This window comes from Myotis nattereri (genome assembly GCF_964212035.1).
Source record: "Myotis nattereri genome assembly, chromosome: 16".
Classification (NCBI taxonomy): domain Eukaryota; kingdom Metazoa; phylum Chordata; class Mammalia; order Chiroptera; family Vespertilionidae; genus Myotis; species Myotis nattereri.
This window is the reverse complement of record NC_138091.1, coordinates 15116867-15133925: the sequence shown is the minus strand read 5'-3', so window position 1 is coordinate 15133925 and position 17059 is coordinate 15116867. Positions and strand designations below refer to the sequence as shown.

The following is a 17059-nucleotide window of genomic DNA, read 5'->3' as shown; positions in this document are numbered from 1 at the left end:
AAGAACCATTAACCGTTTTGTGTAAGAAAAAATAAACGAAGAGAAACACCGATCAGTAACAAGGGTGGCAGTTCCCAATGCGTTTCGCTGTGAGGATGTAAGCAAAGGCTGGGAGGCGGTGGATGCCCCGGGCAGGAGTTCTGAACATCTGTTGCCCCTTAGAATCAACTGAGAAACTTGATAAAAACAGCAGTGCCCGGGCCCCCCTTCCGGCCAATGAAGTCTAGGGACGGGGCTCGCTCATTCAGAGATGCTGCTAGGACAGAGAATCACAGCTCTTCGCAGCTGCCTGCCCGCCGGGAGCTGCCAGCCCCCTGTGGCTATTGCAATTCGGGTTGATTAGAATGAAACAAAGTGAAAAATCCCCTTTCGTAGCTGCACAGGCTGCATGTCGAGGGCTCAGCAGCCACATGTGGCTGACGGTTGGTTGTCATATTGAAAAATGCAGATGACAGAATGTTTCCACTGTGGACAAGAAGGGGCCGCGTGCTCACCCGACAAGCTCAGGGGAGGCCTGCCTGCTGGGTCCTGCACACGCAGAGACCGAAAGGAACCGCATAGGACGGTCTGACATGAAAACTTTCTGACTAAAAGCAAGTCATGGCGGGTAGTCATGTCCTAGGCCGGCATCTTCCCTGACAAAGGTCAGTCTGTACCTTAACTGCACCTGTCCATTGTCCTGCTGCATCTACGATGACATACCTTTAGGATGTCAGGGTAACTTCCCTTTTCCACACCCTCACTGCCCCAGAGCAGAGACCACAAATCCCCGCATTGCTCTGTGATCGTGTTAATTGTTAACTGCTAACTCTCCTACACCCGCCAATGGAGAGAAGTATGTGTCTCTATTCATTTTACTTTTTATCCGTTCCCAGAGATTTCCCCGCCTCCCTAATCTATCACCAATGGACTTCGTGTAACCCCTTGCGCCTCCTCCTTTGATTTTAATGTATAAAATAAGGTGCGAAGCTGCCATTCTCCGGAGCACTTTCTCACTCCGTTGAGATTTTGCTTCCCAACAGTTGTCGTCAGTTGGGCTCAGATAAGCTCATAAAAATTATCTGCAGGTTTAAAAGTTTCTCACGGTGACACATCCCTGCGGGAAGGTCTACGTGGCAGGGCTGCCCGTGGGGTTGCCAAGCCCTGCCTGTTCTTGGGAGCTGATGTGGGCCAGTGGCCCTTACTAAACTGAAAGTGGTTTTCTGAGTGAGCTCCTAGGCAGGCTGATGGCCGTGTGTGTGTGTGTGTGTGTGTGTGTGTGTGTGTGGTGTTAGGTCCACTCTGGTTCCTGTTTTCTGCTCAGATGTCACCCTACAGAGTCAAGAAGCTTCTGGAAGTGTGTCCCGGGAATGTCGAGTGGAGACGCCCAGAAGCCCCCGGGCCATCCTTGCCAGGATGGTGAGCATCTCCCACCAGGAGGACAGGTTCGGGGGGAAAGAGGGGGCTTGTGTGGGGCCCCCAGTGCCGAGAGGACAGAAGAACCGTCGCCCGCAGGAAAGCCTTTATTCCCGCCGGGTGAGCCACGCCCCCGTGTCAGCCATCCTCGGGGACACTGAGTCTCTCCTTCACCCCGCAGGCCACCACAGCGAAGAAGAACTCGGGGAAGAAGGTGCGCACGTACACGGCGGCCTTGGGGATGGGGTTGGCCATGAACACCTCTTGCTTCTTCCGTCTCACCGTGCGCATCACCTCCTCGGCCACGTCCACTGGGTGCACCCCGTAGGTCAGCTTCCTGGAAAAGACTAAAGAGCCCCAGCGGAGGGCACGGGTTCGAGCCCCAGCAGGAGCAAGCTGGTCAGGCCCCTCTGCGCGCCCAAAGGCAGGGCCGTGTGTGCCGAGCCTGGAGTCAGTGAGGGGCTCAGGGCAGCTCTGCCTTCCACTGACCGGAGGCCCTGGGCAGACACTTTATGCCTCTGCCCCTTAGCTTCCTCATCTGTAAAGTGGGCGCAGCTTCCCGCGCCATTAACTTCACAGGAGCCGTAGAAGGGATGGGGAGGAGCTGGGAAAAGCTAAAGGTGTCGGGGGAACTCAGGGGATGCTGCTGATCGCTGCTGTTTGTGAAGCCGTGCTTGGCCTCCTGGACTCACTCCCCCATCATGGTTCACCCTGACTCCCTAAGGTGGACAGAGCCTCGGGCAGAGGACAGTGAGTAGAACATTCTAGCATAACAAGAATAATAACGTGCTGGGAACTGCTCCAAACCCTCTGGGAGCAGAGCCCTCATTCCTCCCAATGACTCCATGAGGTGGATAGCACCATCCCTCATTTTCTAGACGGGAAACTGAGGCACGGAGAGGAAGGGAATTGCTTGTGCTCAAACATTTAGTATGTGACAGAGGCAAGCTTCAGATGCAGGCAGCCTGGCTCCAGACTCTCGGACTCTATTCTAGGGAAAGGCTGTTCTCAATGACCAAACCTGGGAAACTGAGGCTCGGAGACAGGCCGCTCCATGGCCACGGTCACAGAGCCTGTGAGTGACTGAGCCCAGCTGGCCCTGGACTGCGGGTTACAGGTTAGGATTCTCTCGACCTGGTGCCTCTGGACTGAAGTTCTGGGGCCCCTCCCTGCCATTAGGTGGTGCAAGGACCCCACCCCCCAGTCTCATGCTTCCGGAAGACACCCCTCCCTTCCCCTGGACCCAATAAAATCAGGCTGTCCTGAGGGCACCCCCGATGGCCCCCCTCCCGCCCCAGCCCTCCCCACCCACTCCTCTGGCTCCCCTGGAAAAGCTCACATTTGCAAATGGAGGCCTCCCAGCCTCCCTGGCCCCGGTGCACATGGTAGGGCCGGATGAACGTCGGGCTCACGGTGCTGACCACCACGTCGTACTCCTCCACTTCGGCTCGCAGGCAGTCGAAGAAGCCGAGCGCAGCGTGCTTGGAGGCAGCGTCTGGGAGGGAAAGCAGCCAGCGGTGGGTCAGGGCGCCACCCGCTTCCCGGAGGGCATGGGGACAGGGCGCCTAGCGCACATTCCTGCCAGCTCAGCTGGGAGCGGCCTGGGACTCACTTCCTGGGGGAGGAAGGAAGCCCTGTGATGGGAGGGGCAGGGCCAGAGCTGGGGCTGAATCCAGGCTACCACTTGCCCACTGCGCAGCCTCGGGCAAATCACTCTACATTTCTGAGGCTCAGTTTTCTTATCTTTAAAATGGGGATGGGCCCGGCTGGGGTGGCTCAGTGGTTGAGTAACGACCCATGAATCAAGAGGTTGTGAAGAGATTCCCGGTCAAGGCACATGCCCAGGTTTCAGGCTCGTTCCCCAGTAAGGGCCGTGCAGGAGGCAGCCAGCCCTTTCATCATCAATGTTTCTATCTCTCTCCCTTCCTCTCTCTCTAAAAATCAATAAAAACATACTTTTTAAAATATGGGGATAATATGACCCTGGCCAAGTTGTGAAGATCAAATGACACGTCTACCACATGCCTGGCCCACGCGTGAGCTCCCCTTCCCTGCCAGGAAGGCTGTGAGTTAGGGCAGCTGCTTTAGAAAACAATTCCTTAAACACTGAGGAGTTTCCACGCGAGCAATGAAAACATGTGTCCACACAAGATCTGGTCCATGAATGTTCACAGCAGCATCATTCATAATGGCCCCAAAGTCGAAACAACCCAGACGTCCATCAGCTGATGAATGATACATAAAATGTGGTCTGTCCGTACAGTGAAACAGCATCTGGCCATCAAAAGGAATGGAGCTCTGACACATGCCAGGAATGAACCTTGAAACATCCTGCTGAGTGAAGGAAGCCGGTCCCCAAGGCCCTCGCATTGATGCCCCGTCTATGTGAAAGGTAAAGTCACAGTGGCGACTGAGCCGGGCTGTGCACCCCTGTCTGTGGAGAGCGGCTACAGTGTTTGGACAGGTTCAAGCCTCGGACTAATGAGAGGGCACAGTCCTCTCATGGCCACGTGCAAGTCCAGCTTGGAGGGCAGAGACCTCCCAGCACAATTATAGCCAACAGCTGTAGCTGTAAGCTTGAACCTATGGTCTGAACACGTGGCCCCATGTGTCTAAATATGGGCTTGATAGAGTTCAGGTGCATGTAGTTGAGTAGGATCGAAACCCACGAGAATGTTATAAACATCTTGACCATGCCCTTACTTTGCCTTGTGGAATCTGCTATAAAATAAAGACACAGCTTATAGTCCGTGGCATCAGAGAGGGCAGTGTCCCTCCCAGACCCAGCTTTCTTCTCTTGTCTGTCTTTTCTCCATCCTTCACTGCCCCCTCTCAGGGTCACGGAACCTGGCTGAGCTGGTGCGGCACATAAGGCGCCCTTGGGCTGAGTATGCCATGGCCGTGCCGGCTCGCCACACCTGTCCGGAGTGTGGTCTTCATCCGGCACTGATCACATTCAGCCAGGGATGACCTGACACTGTGAGACATGAGCCTCAGGGGAGCGGGACCTTACTTTCCTGTCTCTGGCTCTACCATGGCCACCCTCGGGCTATGGGTGCTCAAAATAGGAAGTGAAGGGATGAGAGAAAATGCAACAGGCCATTTCATTTTTGGACCTTCTCCCATGGGACCATATGCCTCATCCTTGACATAACACCTCTTGTCTTATGAAACATGGAAGACAAAGCATTCTTGTCAACTTACAAGCTGTACGGAATGGAATCCCAAGCTTCCCTTGGATGTTGTTCACTAGCACGATTTGGCCAGTCCTCCGGGAGATCATGTTGGGAAGCAGGACTGGAAAGCGCAGGACAATGAGTTGAGGTTAAAAATCTGAGACCAAGTCAGCAGGAACGGGCAGACCTCCCCCAGACCCATTTCTTCAGGGGTCCTCCATCTCCCTGGTGACAGGACGAGTATGTAACGGACCCCCAGCCATCACTTGTCCAGTTTTCCTAAGAGTGGGCTGGTCTCAACTGGTGAATTGCTGGGGGACTTTAAATGACCCGCCCATGGGCACGGGGACACGATTTCGATAGCGAGGGAGGCAACCCCTTTTCAATTCTCCTCTCACCGCCAGTAGCAAGTCTGCTGTTGGTTCCAATGTGCCTCCAGCACCCTTTTGCATGTGCTAATCTTTTAACAAAGCGAGGAAAGACCTCAGCCCTTAGGAGAATTTTCTACTTTGTTCTGACTTCAGGTTTTCCTCTATTTATGGGGAGAGAAAGGGGTTTCTAATTTATGGTGGTGTTAGAAAGATTTCCTCCCAAAGCGAATTCCTTTAAAATGGAGAGAATTGCCCTGCCCGGCTTAGCTCAGTGGATAGAGCGTCAGCCTGAGGATTGAAGGGTCCCAGGTTCGATTCCGGCCAAGGGCACATGCCTGGGTTGCAGGCTTGATCCCCAGTGGGGGACGTGCAGGAGGCAGCCAGTCAATGATTCTCATCATTGATGTTTCTATCTCTCTCTCCTCCCTTCCTCTCTGAAATCAATAAAGAAATATAAAATAAATAAATAGATAGATAGATAGATAAATAAATAAATAAATAAATAAATAAATAAATAAATACAATGGAGAGAATTCAGAGAAAGATATGAAGGAAGTAGCAGTACCGGTGGAAGAGGAATCTGGAAAAAGTTAAAAGACTCAACTTTCTGATGGCCAACTGAATCCGGCGCCTGCGTGTTCGAGGCAGGCACACAGAGACTCGGCCAGGGAGTGGAGTCCAGGCTCGGCACGTTAGAGACGCAGCCAGGGAGACACCCAGCCCTGGCCTCTCCCGCTCCACTGTGCATTCCTCACTTGGATGTCCTCAAACCCTGACCCCTCAGAGGTTAACTGAAGGGCACAGCTTGGTGTGTCCCCAGGGACTGGGCCGGAGGTTCTTATTATCTCTGGGCACCATGTTAGAAGCTCTGGGAGGTCATCTTTCTGCATGAAATATTTTTTTTCCTTCTGTATCATCGTCACCATTAGCGTGGAGATCCTGACTGCAAAATCCTGCTCCCTCAGCCTCCACCAGGGAACCCCACTCCCTACATGTAGGAATTCTCCATGCTTATATGCTCCTTCCTGGGATTCTGCTTTGCTAAACTTTTTGTGGGGAAGGGACTTCGACTACTGGTCCTATTCCATGTCCTCTCCAGCCCCAACCCCCTCGGCTTCAGACCTGCATTTGAACTTGGCAGTGAAAAATGCTCACACAGGAACCACCACTTGACCCTTAAAAGGGATTCCTGCCCTCCCTGTTTCTTGCAAAGGGAGCGACAGTATTCTGGGTCCTCTTGTACTTTGGGGATAAACTGTTTTCCTTTTCATTACTGAGGGCAGAAGCTCTACCTTTAAAAAAAACTGCCATGGTTAGAAGCAGATCGGCTGCAAGGCTGATAGGTCAAAGTCGATGCAGAGCATGAAGACAATGTGCAGAGATATGGGATGGGGTTGGAAGGGAGCCATGGATATAATGAGGAGAGGGGGAAAGGGAAGGGATTGGGGAACGGGCCTCAGAGGGGGAGGTTGGATAGACCAGGAAGATACTTCCAAAGCCCCTTTCCTTCCATCAGCATTCACAGTCAGAATGTCCAAGGCTTTCACCAAATAAGTAGGGATTTTTCCGAGGGGCTGGAGACTTCTTCCAGAATTGGATGCCCGTCTGTCTGCATAACGGAGCCCCCCCTAGCAGCTGGTGGCCCAGAAGTCCAGAGGACGGTCAGACTCACGAGACCTTTGGTCAGTGTGATGGGCCCAAAGTAGTTGGCATCCATGATCCTTCTGTCCAGCTCCAGGGAGATCTTATCGGCTGGCCCCTTCACCTTCAGGCTGGCGTTGTGGACGAGGATGTCCACGCAGCCGTAGCAGCCCAGGACCTCCTTGGCCACGTCCTGCACACAGCTGATGTCCGCCAGGTCTAAGAAGACCAGCTTTGGGGTGAACGTCTGCCGAATCAACGAGACAGTCAAGACACGCGTGGGAACACCTCCTCTTTACACGCTGGGGCCCTTCAATCGAAGAGCCGCCCTTTTTAAATTCAGAAATTCAGACACATGAACTGACTCTGAAAACTGATGAGGAAAAAGCAGAAATGACCACGGGAGGGAGGGAAGTGACGCAGGATGCGTCCTTGGGGACCAGAGCCACAGCAGCCGCGACACAAATCCAAACATGCAAACAGGCAGCCCTAAGTCTGGGCTTTTGGCCTAGGGGCCACAGCTGGTGACCCAAGTGAATAGCACCCTTCACACGGGGCTGTGTCCTGATTCCAGAGGCGGTGTCGTTATTTAAAACGTTTCTGAGCTTTCTGGAAACCGCTTTCCAAAATGGCTTACAAGCAACCTCTGGCTTAAACATTTTTTCCCCTTTAATTTTCAATTGCACTGACATTGAATGGTCTATTAGTTTCAGGTGGATAGCATAAGGACTAGACATTCTATGACTTGCCAAGTGATCCCCCGGTCAGTCTAGTACCTCCCTGACATCATGCAGCATTACTACGATATTACGGACTCTATTTCCCAGGCAGTACTTTGTTTTGTAACGGCCCACATCCAGCTTTGCAGCCAGGCGTGGTGGTGAGCTCTAGACACGTGTTGCCATGGAGACTCATGTTGAGAGGGGTAGGGATGGGAAAACTGATGAGACCATGGGGTTAAAACAATCTCAGTGGTTAACAGACACTAGTCCTGAGATACAACCTTGAAAAGAGGGTCTCCTGACCCAATTCGCTTGGGAAGTGAAATACTCTTTTTGGAGGCACACAATGCACCTCATTAGCATGGCAAAGGCTCCGGAAAGTCCCGTGGGAAAGTCATGGGCCAGAGGAGCCTGGCTTCCTCAGCATCTCCCACCACGGCCTCAGAGCCTCCGGTTCACGCATTCCCTGAGAACGTCCCGGGAAACACACCTCGAAGGGTCATGTGCTGCCCTGTTTCCTCCACCTTTTCATCAACCACACTTGGGTCTGAATTATTGCTGGCTATTTCCAAACACCAAGTTCAACGTCACGGGCAAAGATTTAAAAAGTCCCGGAGGGAGCTGAAGGCAGTTTCCCTACAGTGCTCCGGAAACGCTCTGAAAACGGCAGCGGCGCTGAAATACGCGGTCACCTCCCGGGTGACTCCTTAGGGGGGGTTTCTCCCCCTGATCTCTTTGAAGAAAACATCACTTGAGGTGACATACCCTCCCTCTGGATCCCCTTTGGCTCTGACTTAAATAGAATGGGGTGGGGGGTTGGGGAGTCAATGGCTGGAGGACACGATTAGGCCTGGCCAGTGGTCAGTGAATTGACCCCTATGACTGGCAGACATGCTGTGTCAAGATGAGTGAGGCCGTCGCCTTACATTCCCCCAAAGTTATCACCACATTTCCCCCCATTTGACCAGAGAGCTGCTCTTTAACAACCCGCGGAGGTTACGGGTGCCCGGGAGCTGTCCAGGCTGGCTGCCGAGGCCTCACCTTGCTGGGGTCAGCCACGCTGATCAGGGCATCGTAGAGGTTCTCCAGCCTCTCCCAGTTCTTCCCGCACAGCACCAGCCTGGCGCCGCCTGTGTGGAACACCCGGGCGCACTCTGTGGGGAGAAGGAAGGAGGGCGGGGCGCACTGTGTGGATGGAGCCACGGATGGTGAGCCCCTCTGCAGTGCAAATTCAAAAATTCAAGGAGTCTCAGAGATCAACCAAAGGCCTTGTATGCATGCATAGAAGCCTAACCAATGGACACAGACACCAGTGGGGTGAGGGCATGAGTGGGGAGGTAGGGGGGTTTTGGGGGGATAAGGACACATATGTAATACCTTAATCAACAAAGAAAAAAATGGAAAAAAATTTAAAAGAATCTAAAAGTCTTAGGACCCTGAGGTCTTTTAGAGTTCATTTCGCTCCACCTCCTCCCTGGGCTGGGATCTGATCTCATTGCTACCCTTGGTATGTGGCCTCCTGTGACAGGGACCCTATCGTGGGGTGGGACAGCCCTTTGCTCACAGGTGAGCTCTGATTATGAGAACATTCTTCCTCAAACTGGACAGAACAATGACCCTGCCCCCCAAGGCCTCCTGACCACAGCCCTAAATATATCTCAATCTCAAGATATCGGGAACAGCCTATGTATTTTTCAGACCAAATGGCACCAGTTTTCTTTACATAGTCTCTGTAGATAAGTACTCCAGCCAGGGTTCTTTTTATTAAAAAAGCAAACCTGCCTTCTGTCTAGTTAATTTGACTCTGGACTAACTCCCAACTCACCCAATACAGGACTTTGCCAGCTGGGCAGTGGCTGGTAGACACACTGCATTCCTGTGCAGCAATGACACTGCCATTTAAGAACAATGAACGCTAACATATCTCGAGAGTTTAATTGTTCCAGGGACTCTTAAAGGAGATGCACAAGTATCAGCACATTAAATTCTCACGTAGCCCTCTGAGGCCGTCCCCTGGTTGGGCGGCCTTGAAGCAGAATCGGGGTGGCCAGGATTTACTGAGCGTGCTCTTCAGGAAAAACCTACCAGTTAGGCCTTGGGTAGTGCCAGGCAAGGATGGGGTCCCAGGTAAAGTCCAGCCATGGCTGGATCCAAGGAAGGCTCTGGAGCAAACCCAAGCACAGAGCTGTTCTCCCTGGAGGCAGGAGGACCAGCCTTTCCTACCCCTGTGCCAACCAGTCGCTGACTGTGCTGCCTCCCCCTGGGTGTGGGTGCAAAGGGTGTTTAACTCCTGGGCAAGTCAATGTCCACAGGCAGAGTGATGGTGAGTCTTTGAGCTTCGGCAGCCACAGCACCTACTGGGGGGCGGGTACCTGCTACTGTGCCATTGCCCACCAAGCAGAACGCGGAAGGCTGGCTGGGCAGCACCAGGAGTCTGGGTCCGAGGGTAACGGCTCGAAGTGACGTTATGGGTGTGATAGTCTCCTGCGAGCGTAGTGGCCAGGACAGGTGAGAGAAGGGAGGCAGACAGGTGGCTGGGACAGCACTGTGGGCAGGGGGTCGTGGTGTTGGAGAGAGCGTGACTGAGGTGCTGGAGTGGGCCATGTAAGCCAGATGGGAGCAGGAGAGACGGCAGAAGGGGCCAGAAAGAGGAAAAGCTGATCAGGGCATCGTAGAAATTTTGTGTTACTTTCCTTTCCTACCTGGACCCACCAGAGTGGCTCCCACAAGAAAGGGAGGCGAGAAGGGCCATTCTGCCATCAAGGAGGTCGAGATCAGAGAATACACCATCGACACTCCCAAGTGCACCCACGGCGTGGCTTTCAAGAAGCGCGCCCCTCGGGCACTCACAGAGACCCGGAAAGTCGCCACAAAGGAGATGGGGGCTCCAGGTGTGCGCACGGACACCAGGCTCCACAGGGCTGCCCGGGCCACGGAATAAGGACTGTCCCACACCGCAGCCCGGTGTGTGGTCCAGAAGACATGAGGAGAATGAAGAGTCACCAAACAAGTTCCACGGGCCTGTCACCACTTTCAAACCTACAAACAGTTAATGTGGGGAGAAGTAGCTGCTGCTGATCAAAGAAAGCGATAAAACTCCGAAATAAAGCGCCACAAAACTGTTAACAACGGCACCTTGAATCATTAGGACCACAGAGAATGGAAGATTTCTCTAAATGTAGGTGTTTTATTGAGAAAGAGGAATGATGATTGCGGGTGGTGAAGTTCAATAAAGATGTGAATTTATCTGCAGCGGATTTGATGCAGGAAATCAATGTTGCAGCTTGCCTTGGAAAGTGACAGAAAGATCTTAAACTTCACTTGGAACAATAAATACGCAAGAAAAGCAAAGGACATTTTGATAAACGATAATGGGGATGGACTAATAGTATCTGTGTTAAAATGTATCATAAAGCTACAGGAATTAAAGCAGTGGCTCAAGTATAGATAGAAAATTTGATTAAAAACAGAGCCATGTATTCATAAGAGTTTAGTATTTAATGAAGTTATGAATCAGAATGAAAAGAACATATTATTTAGGGGTATTTGGACCACTGCTTAACTATTTGGGAGGGAGAAAAATCTAGATGCAATATATTGAAATGCATTAAATAATTAAATGTAAAAACAGAACCATAAAAGAACTAGAAGGAAGGAGAGATGAATATATATAGCCCTGCTCCGGGGAAAGATCATTTAAGCATGAAAGGAAGAAATCATAACAGAAATGATTTATAGAGCTGTATACTTAAAAGAGCTTCCTTTACATCAGAAAACATAAATAAAAAGTAGGACCGAGACAAATGGAGGAAACAGGATTTTAATTGGAAGTTTGACCAGAGCAAATAGATCTAAAATCTTAAAGTGAGTGGCCAGTCTAAGATGTAAATTTTCAAAGGGATGAACCAAACCCTGTTTTACGGATCCATTTGTGTCCAAAAAAATAGGACACAAATGGATCAAGAAAGAGGAGGGAGGTCTTTGAAGAAAAAATTTGGGGGAAAGACCTGTTAGGTGAGTATTTGCCCATTTCTCCCTCCTGGAGAGAAGGTGCCAGAGGGCCCGTGTCAACAGCTCCCTGTGAGCTCCCTGCAGCTGGGATCCAGACCCATGTCTGAGTCAGACCTGAGAATCCAATGGAAAGGACCATGGGCCAACAACTCTCCCCGGAGCAGAGGAGGGGAGAGCTGGCTGCCCCACGGGGTGGGTTTGTATTGTTGAAGACCCCACCGCACAGCCACAGCGGACCAGACGGAGGGTGTGACTGGTTGGGAGCTGGCAGGAGGGCAGTGGGTCTCACACAGAGGGCCTGGGGGGTGCAGACCCTCAAAGGCGGGCTGAGCTGTGACTGTGCAAGCAGAGCACAGCCCTTCACAGGAAGTGTGACCGGATGTTCCCGGGAGAACGCTGCTGGACCCAACACGCCCCCCGAGGAAGACTCAGACTCGGTTTAAACATGCGCCATCTCCCTAGTGTCAGGCAGGTCAGACTGATTCCCGCTCTCCTGCTATCTCCTCCGCCCCTCCCCTTCACCCCAGAGGGGTCAGGAAGAGCAGCCATCTGGCAGGTAACCTGCCCTGCCGGGAGGAGCGGAGAGGGGAAAGAAAGTTCACCTTTCATGAGAATTGGCACCTTTCCTAACGTATTGGAGGGCATCCCATTTCTGAATCGACAGAAATGTTTTATAGCCACAGGGTTTTGTATAAACTAATAGTATCAGAAAAGCCATGGCACCACCTGATTTTTTAAGAGAACCAACATGCAGCCCAGCCGGTGTGGCTCAGTGGTTGAGCAATGAATGATGAACCAGGAATTCACTATCAGTGCACATGCCCAGGTTCTGGGCTCGGTCCCTGGTAGGCGGCGTGCAGGAGGCACCAATCGATGTTTCTCTCTGATCATTGATGTTTCTATCTCCCTCTCCCTCTCCCTTCTTCTCTGAAATCAATAAAAACACATTAAAAATATCTTAACAAATCAAGGTGCAGAGAAATAATCCCCGCTGCATGTATCACCTCAGCCCTGATTCCTGCTGGTTGCACCTGTGAGCATCATGAAGGGGCTGAAAGCAAATAGATGAGTGAGTGTTCCTGAGTGCGTGGGGGGTCTATGCCTTATGTTCTTTTTACTTAAAAATTCTTTAATATCTATGGCTTTTCATAGAAACAGAATTCATTTGGGGGGAGGAAGGCTTCTGAGGCTCAGCTGCCATTTGAGCGGCAGCCGCTGGGTGTGGGGCAGCCACGATGGTCAGCTGTGCTGGTCGGGGTTTTATAGACCAGAGCAGGGAGGCTCAGTGACATGAAATGATTACCCCGAGTCCACAGCTGGTGAAGCCAGGACGTACCCCACGCAGTGAGGTTTCCCACAGTGGGCCGCCTCTTAGCCCATGCCCCCTGCTGAGAAAGGAGCATGTTGGGGAGGGCTGTCACCTGCCCATACTCCCCACCCTCTCAGGAAGATGGGACACACTTACAAGCTGGGCAAGGGGCAGGTGAGAAGCCCGTGGCCCAGAGCCAGACCAAACCTGTGGCCTTGACCTCATTAGGAGGGGCAGCCAGGAGTGTTCCCTACCATCGTCCCATGTCCCCTCTTCTCTGCTGACACCATGTCTTTCCCAGGCCTGGGAGATGCCCAGTGGTGCGACCGCTGCTTTTGTCCAACAACCCCCAAAGGCACAGTCCCAAACACGGGGTCAGTCGTTCTTGCTGATGCAAGGCGTCAGGTGTGCCCAGGTGTTCTTACATTTATTCTTTCTCAGGCTAGCCCAGCACAGCATCTATCCTGTGTCAAGCAAGTGGGCACCAGGCTTTTTCTCTTCCAGGCAGCGAACGTAAGTCGAGCCCTCAAATCTAAGATGCCAGAGACTGCAAGGTGCTTCCTGACATCAGAGATATTAAAATGCAGACAGATGGCCTGTGAATGCTGTAAAGTGCTGTTGATTGAAAGACAAGCAGCTCGATCTCAGAAATGTTTGACGACGAGTCGTCGTGCATCCTAGAGCTGATGGAGCAGGCAGGGCTGTGCTCTCTGAAGTGCAGTGGTTAGGGCTTTTGAGCGTTACTCTTGCTGCAGCGACAGTGGGTCCCAGGTCACTCGGTTCTTGACTTGGCTGAGTGGTGTGGGTGTGGGTGAGGGTGAGATGTCCTGGTAAACAGCTGTTTCCCTAGTAAACAGCTCGGCGCTGGGCTCCTTGTTGCTCCCCCGGGTTAGGTCAGGTTGCCTGGGCCCAGGGCTGGGCTGTGGGCTGTGCACAGCCCATGTCATCTGCTCAGTGCCTCTCACTTTTTTCTTGCCTTGGACCCGAGAAATGAGGCGTTGTGAACCTAGAGTCGCTGTGGTCAGCAGCGTGCTCTGGCTCGGCATTTATTTAAGGTCACACACACCCAGCTTCTCAAGTTACTTCTACACTTGGACTTAATTTTTTCTGCTTTGCATTGCTTTCCAGAGCGGGATCCATACCATACAGTAAAACACAACAACACTGACAGTAGTCACGACAGCGACTAGGCCATGGACCTCAGAAAATGCCGTTTGCCCCTGAGGTGTATTCGCTTGGGCACTGGATGTGTACAATGTGTGACTGTGACTTAATGAGACTCAAAAAAACAGAGAGACTACCAACACACGCATGCACCTCCCAGCAGTGGAGAGAACAGTAGCTCTATCTAGGGAGACAGAAAACCAGGAAGGGCACGGAGGAGCCGAGCAGCCTCCTGACCGACAGCACCTAACGCACATTTGCAGAACGCTCTACCCAAAGCAGCAGGCTGTGCATTCACTTCCAGGGGCCGTTCACCGAGGCAGTTCACTTCCTGGGCCATAAAACACACTCAACAAGTTCACAAGAATTGAAATCACACAGAGTTATGTTTTCTGATCCTATTGGAATCTAGTTAGAAATCAACAAAACAAGTACATAACGACATACTTACCCCAAGGAGTGCCTTCTCTCATCAGATGGCCACTTTTAGAGGATGGTCCTTACATACACATTTGGGGGGTACTTACTACACACCCAGCTTTGAACTAGGTGCTGGGGACACCGCAGGTGACCCAAACAGTCTCGAGCTCAGGGGGCCCATGTCTAGAGACCAACTGAGAAACGCATGGATCAAGCACAGTGTGGGAAGGGCACCAACGGGTGTGTTTCTATGAGGAGCCCGGGAGCCCAGCAGTCAGTTCCTCGGGGACACCAAGGCGTCAGGGAAGACTTGGCGATGAAGGGGCCGCATGTGCAGCTGGGCTGATGCTGGCGGGCCTGTTCTACTTGGAGAACAAGGGTTCCCCAAAGACTTTGACTCTGAGTGTCTGTAAGTGGGTGTCTCTGCTCCAATTCCCCAGGACAACTTCTGCTTCCTGTTGTCTTGAGTCTGGTCTGGTTGACAAATGTGTGTGTCCTGCTTTGTCCCTGTAGAGCAGCGGTTCTCAACCTGTGGGTCGCGACCCCTTTGGGGGCCGAACGACCCTTTCACAGGGGTCGCCTAAGACCATCGGAAAACACATATATGATTACATATTGTTTTTGTGATTAATCACTGTGCTTTAATTATGTTCAATTTGTAACAATGAAATTGGGGGTCACCACAACATGAGGAGCTGTATTAAAGGGTTGCAGCATTCGGAAGGTTGAGAACCACTGCTGTGGAGTCTATAGTGTAGACGACGGAGTTCGTGCCCCCTCCCTCTTGAGTCCTGCATGGAAGGATGCAGGCTATATCGTCTTTGGGAATTGCTTCTGGGACCCACATAGGGGCCACACAAAGAACCTAGTTTATCCACCTTACACTTTAAAAAAACTTACATGGTGAACCCAAGTTGATCAGCCACTGAAATGGAGCCCATTGTCAGGGCAGGCACATTGGCTCCCATTGGGGTGCCCAAGAGAATGAGGCCCTGAGAGAATTCCCAGCAGGAGGACGAGGCATCCAGCACCACCCCCAACCCCCAGGGGGACTCTTTGGAAGGGGCAGTACAGCTCAGCTCTCAGGATGCAGTGGACTCGATGGACACTTGCTAAGTGACCTAATGAATGTTTGGCAGGTGTGTTCTTCATTTGGTTAAAAATGACAAAACAACAGCAAAAATGACACCCAGATTATGTAATGTGTGGGGCTGCACTACCATGGTTAGAAAGGATAGAGTCAAATCTTACAAACCTGAGGACATCACGCCACAGATGGCGCCCGTGGAAGGGCCCTCTGAGACCATCTAATTCAGGGCCTGCACACGTAAATGCCTCTAAGGCCTCGAGGTAATGTGCTTGAGGGAATCAGGTTGAGTGTGGCACCTGAGAATCGGCGGGGGGGGGGGGGGGGGGGGGGAGCGGCACACCAGAGCAGGCACGCCCATCATTTTACCACTGCTCACACTTGAGCGGTACCCACTACAGCTCCAGCCGCTGCTCTAAGAGCTTTCTGTCTATTAATTCATTAGTCCCTCACCACAATATTGTGAGGTGGAGATTACTAGTAACCCCACTTATGGATGAGAAATCCAAGGCAGAGAAGTGACACCACCAGAGAAATGAAAATGGTAGAGCCAGGAGCTGAACTGAGCTCCCAGGTGTAGGCTTATAACCAACACACTGCCCCAGCTAAGGGCTTCCCATTTCAAAATTTCTGGAGACTCTTTGAGAGCAAAACAAGCCACACCTGCAGCCACTTAGGCTGTGAGTTTGCAACTGCGGAAATCTCAGTGCCCTCATTTCTCAGGCGAGGGAGCTGCAGCCTCCAAAGGAGGTTTGCACCATGTGTGACCTGCTGGTTAATGACAGACGCTAGGAGAGAACGCGGCCTTGACCCCCGCCCGCCTCGCAGGCTGGCCCGCACCCCACCCTGCGGCTGCCTATCCCTCGGGGCAGGAGTGGGACCGAGTGGGGGTGAAAGCCGCTTACCCTTGCCCAGGCCTGAGATGGCGTCGGTGATCACCACCACTTTGTTCTGCACGGCCGACTTTGACCACAGCCTGGACACCTCTTGGTAGATGAACAGTAGGCCGCTGATTCCCAGCAGCAGCAGGGGCAGGGCGAGCACTGCTGTGACCCCCATCTTGTTCTGGGGGAAGTGGCAAGAAGGCACTGGCTTTGCAAAGGGTTTCTGACCAAAACACCGGGGGCGGGGGACTGGGGGGAGGGGGGGCAGGGGAGGCCCAGGGCTGCAGGGTGGACATGCATGAAGCCCTGAGTGCCCTCAGGAGCCGGACTCTGTGCAGCCGCAGGCTGCTTCCGAGCTGAACACCCTGCTAATCCCCCCCAGTCTGATACATAGGAAATTACTCACGGCGTCTCCGAAAGCAACGTGAATCCAGGGGCCTGCCCTCCCGAAGGATAATTATAAATTTAATTAAAACGAGTCTGCATTTTTGGAAGGAAATCCATGTGTTAAGGCCACTTGCTTGGGCCCTAATGGCTATTTATAGGGCTCAGGGCATTGGAGGGCTTTCAGGGTAAATATAGTGTCTGCTCTGAGGTTCGGGGACACATGCTGGCCGGCTCTGATTTCAGGGCTCTTGCCAGGACTCTGACAGCTCTCCGCTTGCCTGGCTATTGGAGGCTCCTCTGCCGTTCGAGGCTGGGTATCCGGGGGCAGGACCTGGGATTTCAGCGCCAGCATGCTTGCCCTCGCTTCCTGTGGCCCTCCTATCAGGTAGCTGCCGGGTAGCTCGGACTGGCCTGGCAGCGAGCCGTCTGGCCTTCCCGTTCTGGCTGGGACTGAGAAGCATAGAAAAGCTGTTCGGTGGAATGGAGCCTGTG

General features: G+C 52.5%; 1 protein-coding gene across 1 annotated transcript; it reads right to left on the bottom strand.

Annotated features, from left to right (window-relative positions):
• Positions 1-1481: 1481 nt before the first annotated feature.
• On the bottom strand, positions 1482-16772 carry DHRS7C (dehydrogenase/reductase 7C). Its single transcript, XM_081110707.1, has 7 exons — positions 16587-16772; positions 16202-16361; positions 8347-8459; positions 6620-6830; positions 4600-4692; positions 2735-2890; positions 1482-1742 (listed from the first exon to the last, which is right to left on the bottom strand). The coding sequence occupies exons 2-7, from the start codon at positions 16353-16355 to the stop codon at positions 1534-1536; spliced, it is 936 nt and encodes a 311-aa protein (XP_080966833.1). The 5' UTR covers positions 16356-16361; positions 16587-16772; the 3' UTR covers positions 1482-1533.
• Between the last annotated feature and the right edge of the window lie 287 nt (positions 16773-17059).

Coding starts and splice junctions, on each gene's coding strand:
- DHRS7C (XM_081110707.1), bottom strand. CDS start 16,355: ATGGGGGTCACAGCAGTGCTCGCCCTGCCCCTGCTGCTGCTGGGAATC. Junction 8,460..16,201: donor CATCTCAGGCCTGGGCAAGG/GTAAGCGGCTTT, acceptor TTCTCCCCACAG/AGTGCGCCCGGGTGTTCCAC. Junction 4,693..6,619: donor GCCCATCACACTGACCAAAG/GTCTCGTGAGTC, acceptor TGCGCTTTCCAG/TCCTGCTTCCCAACATGATC.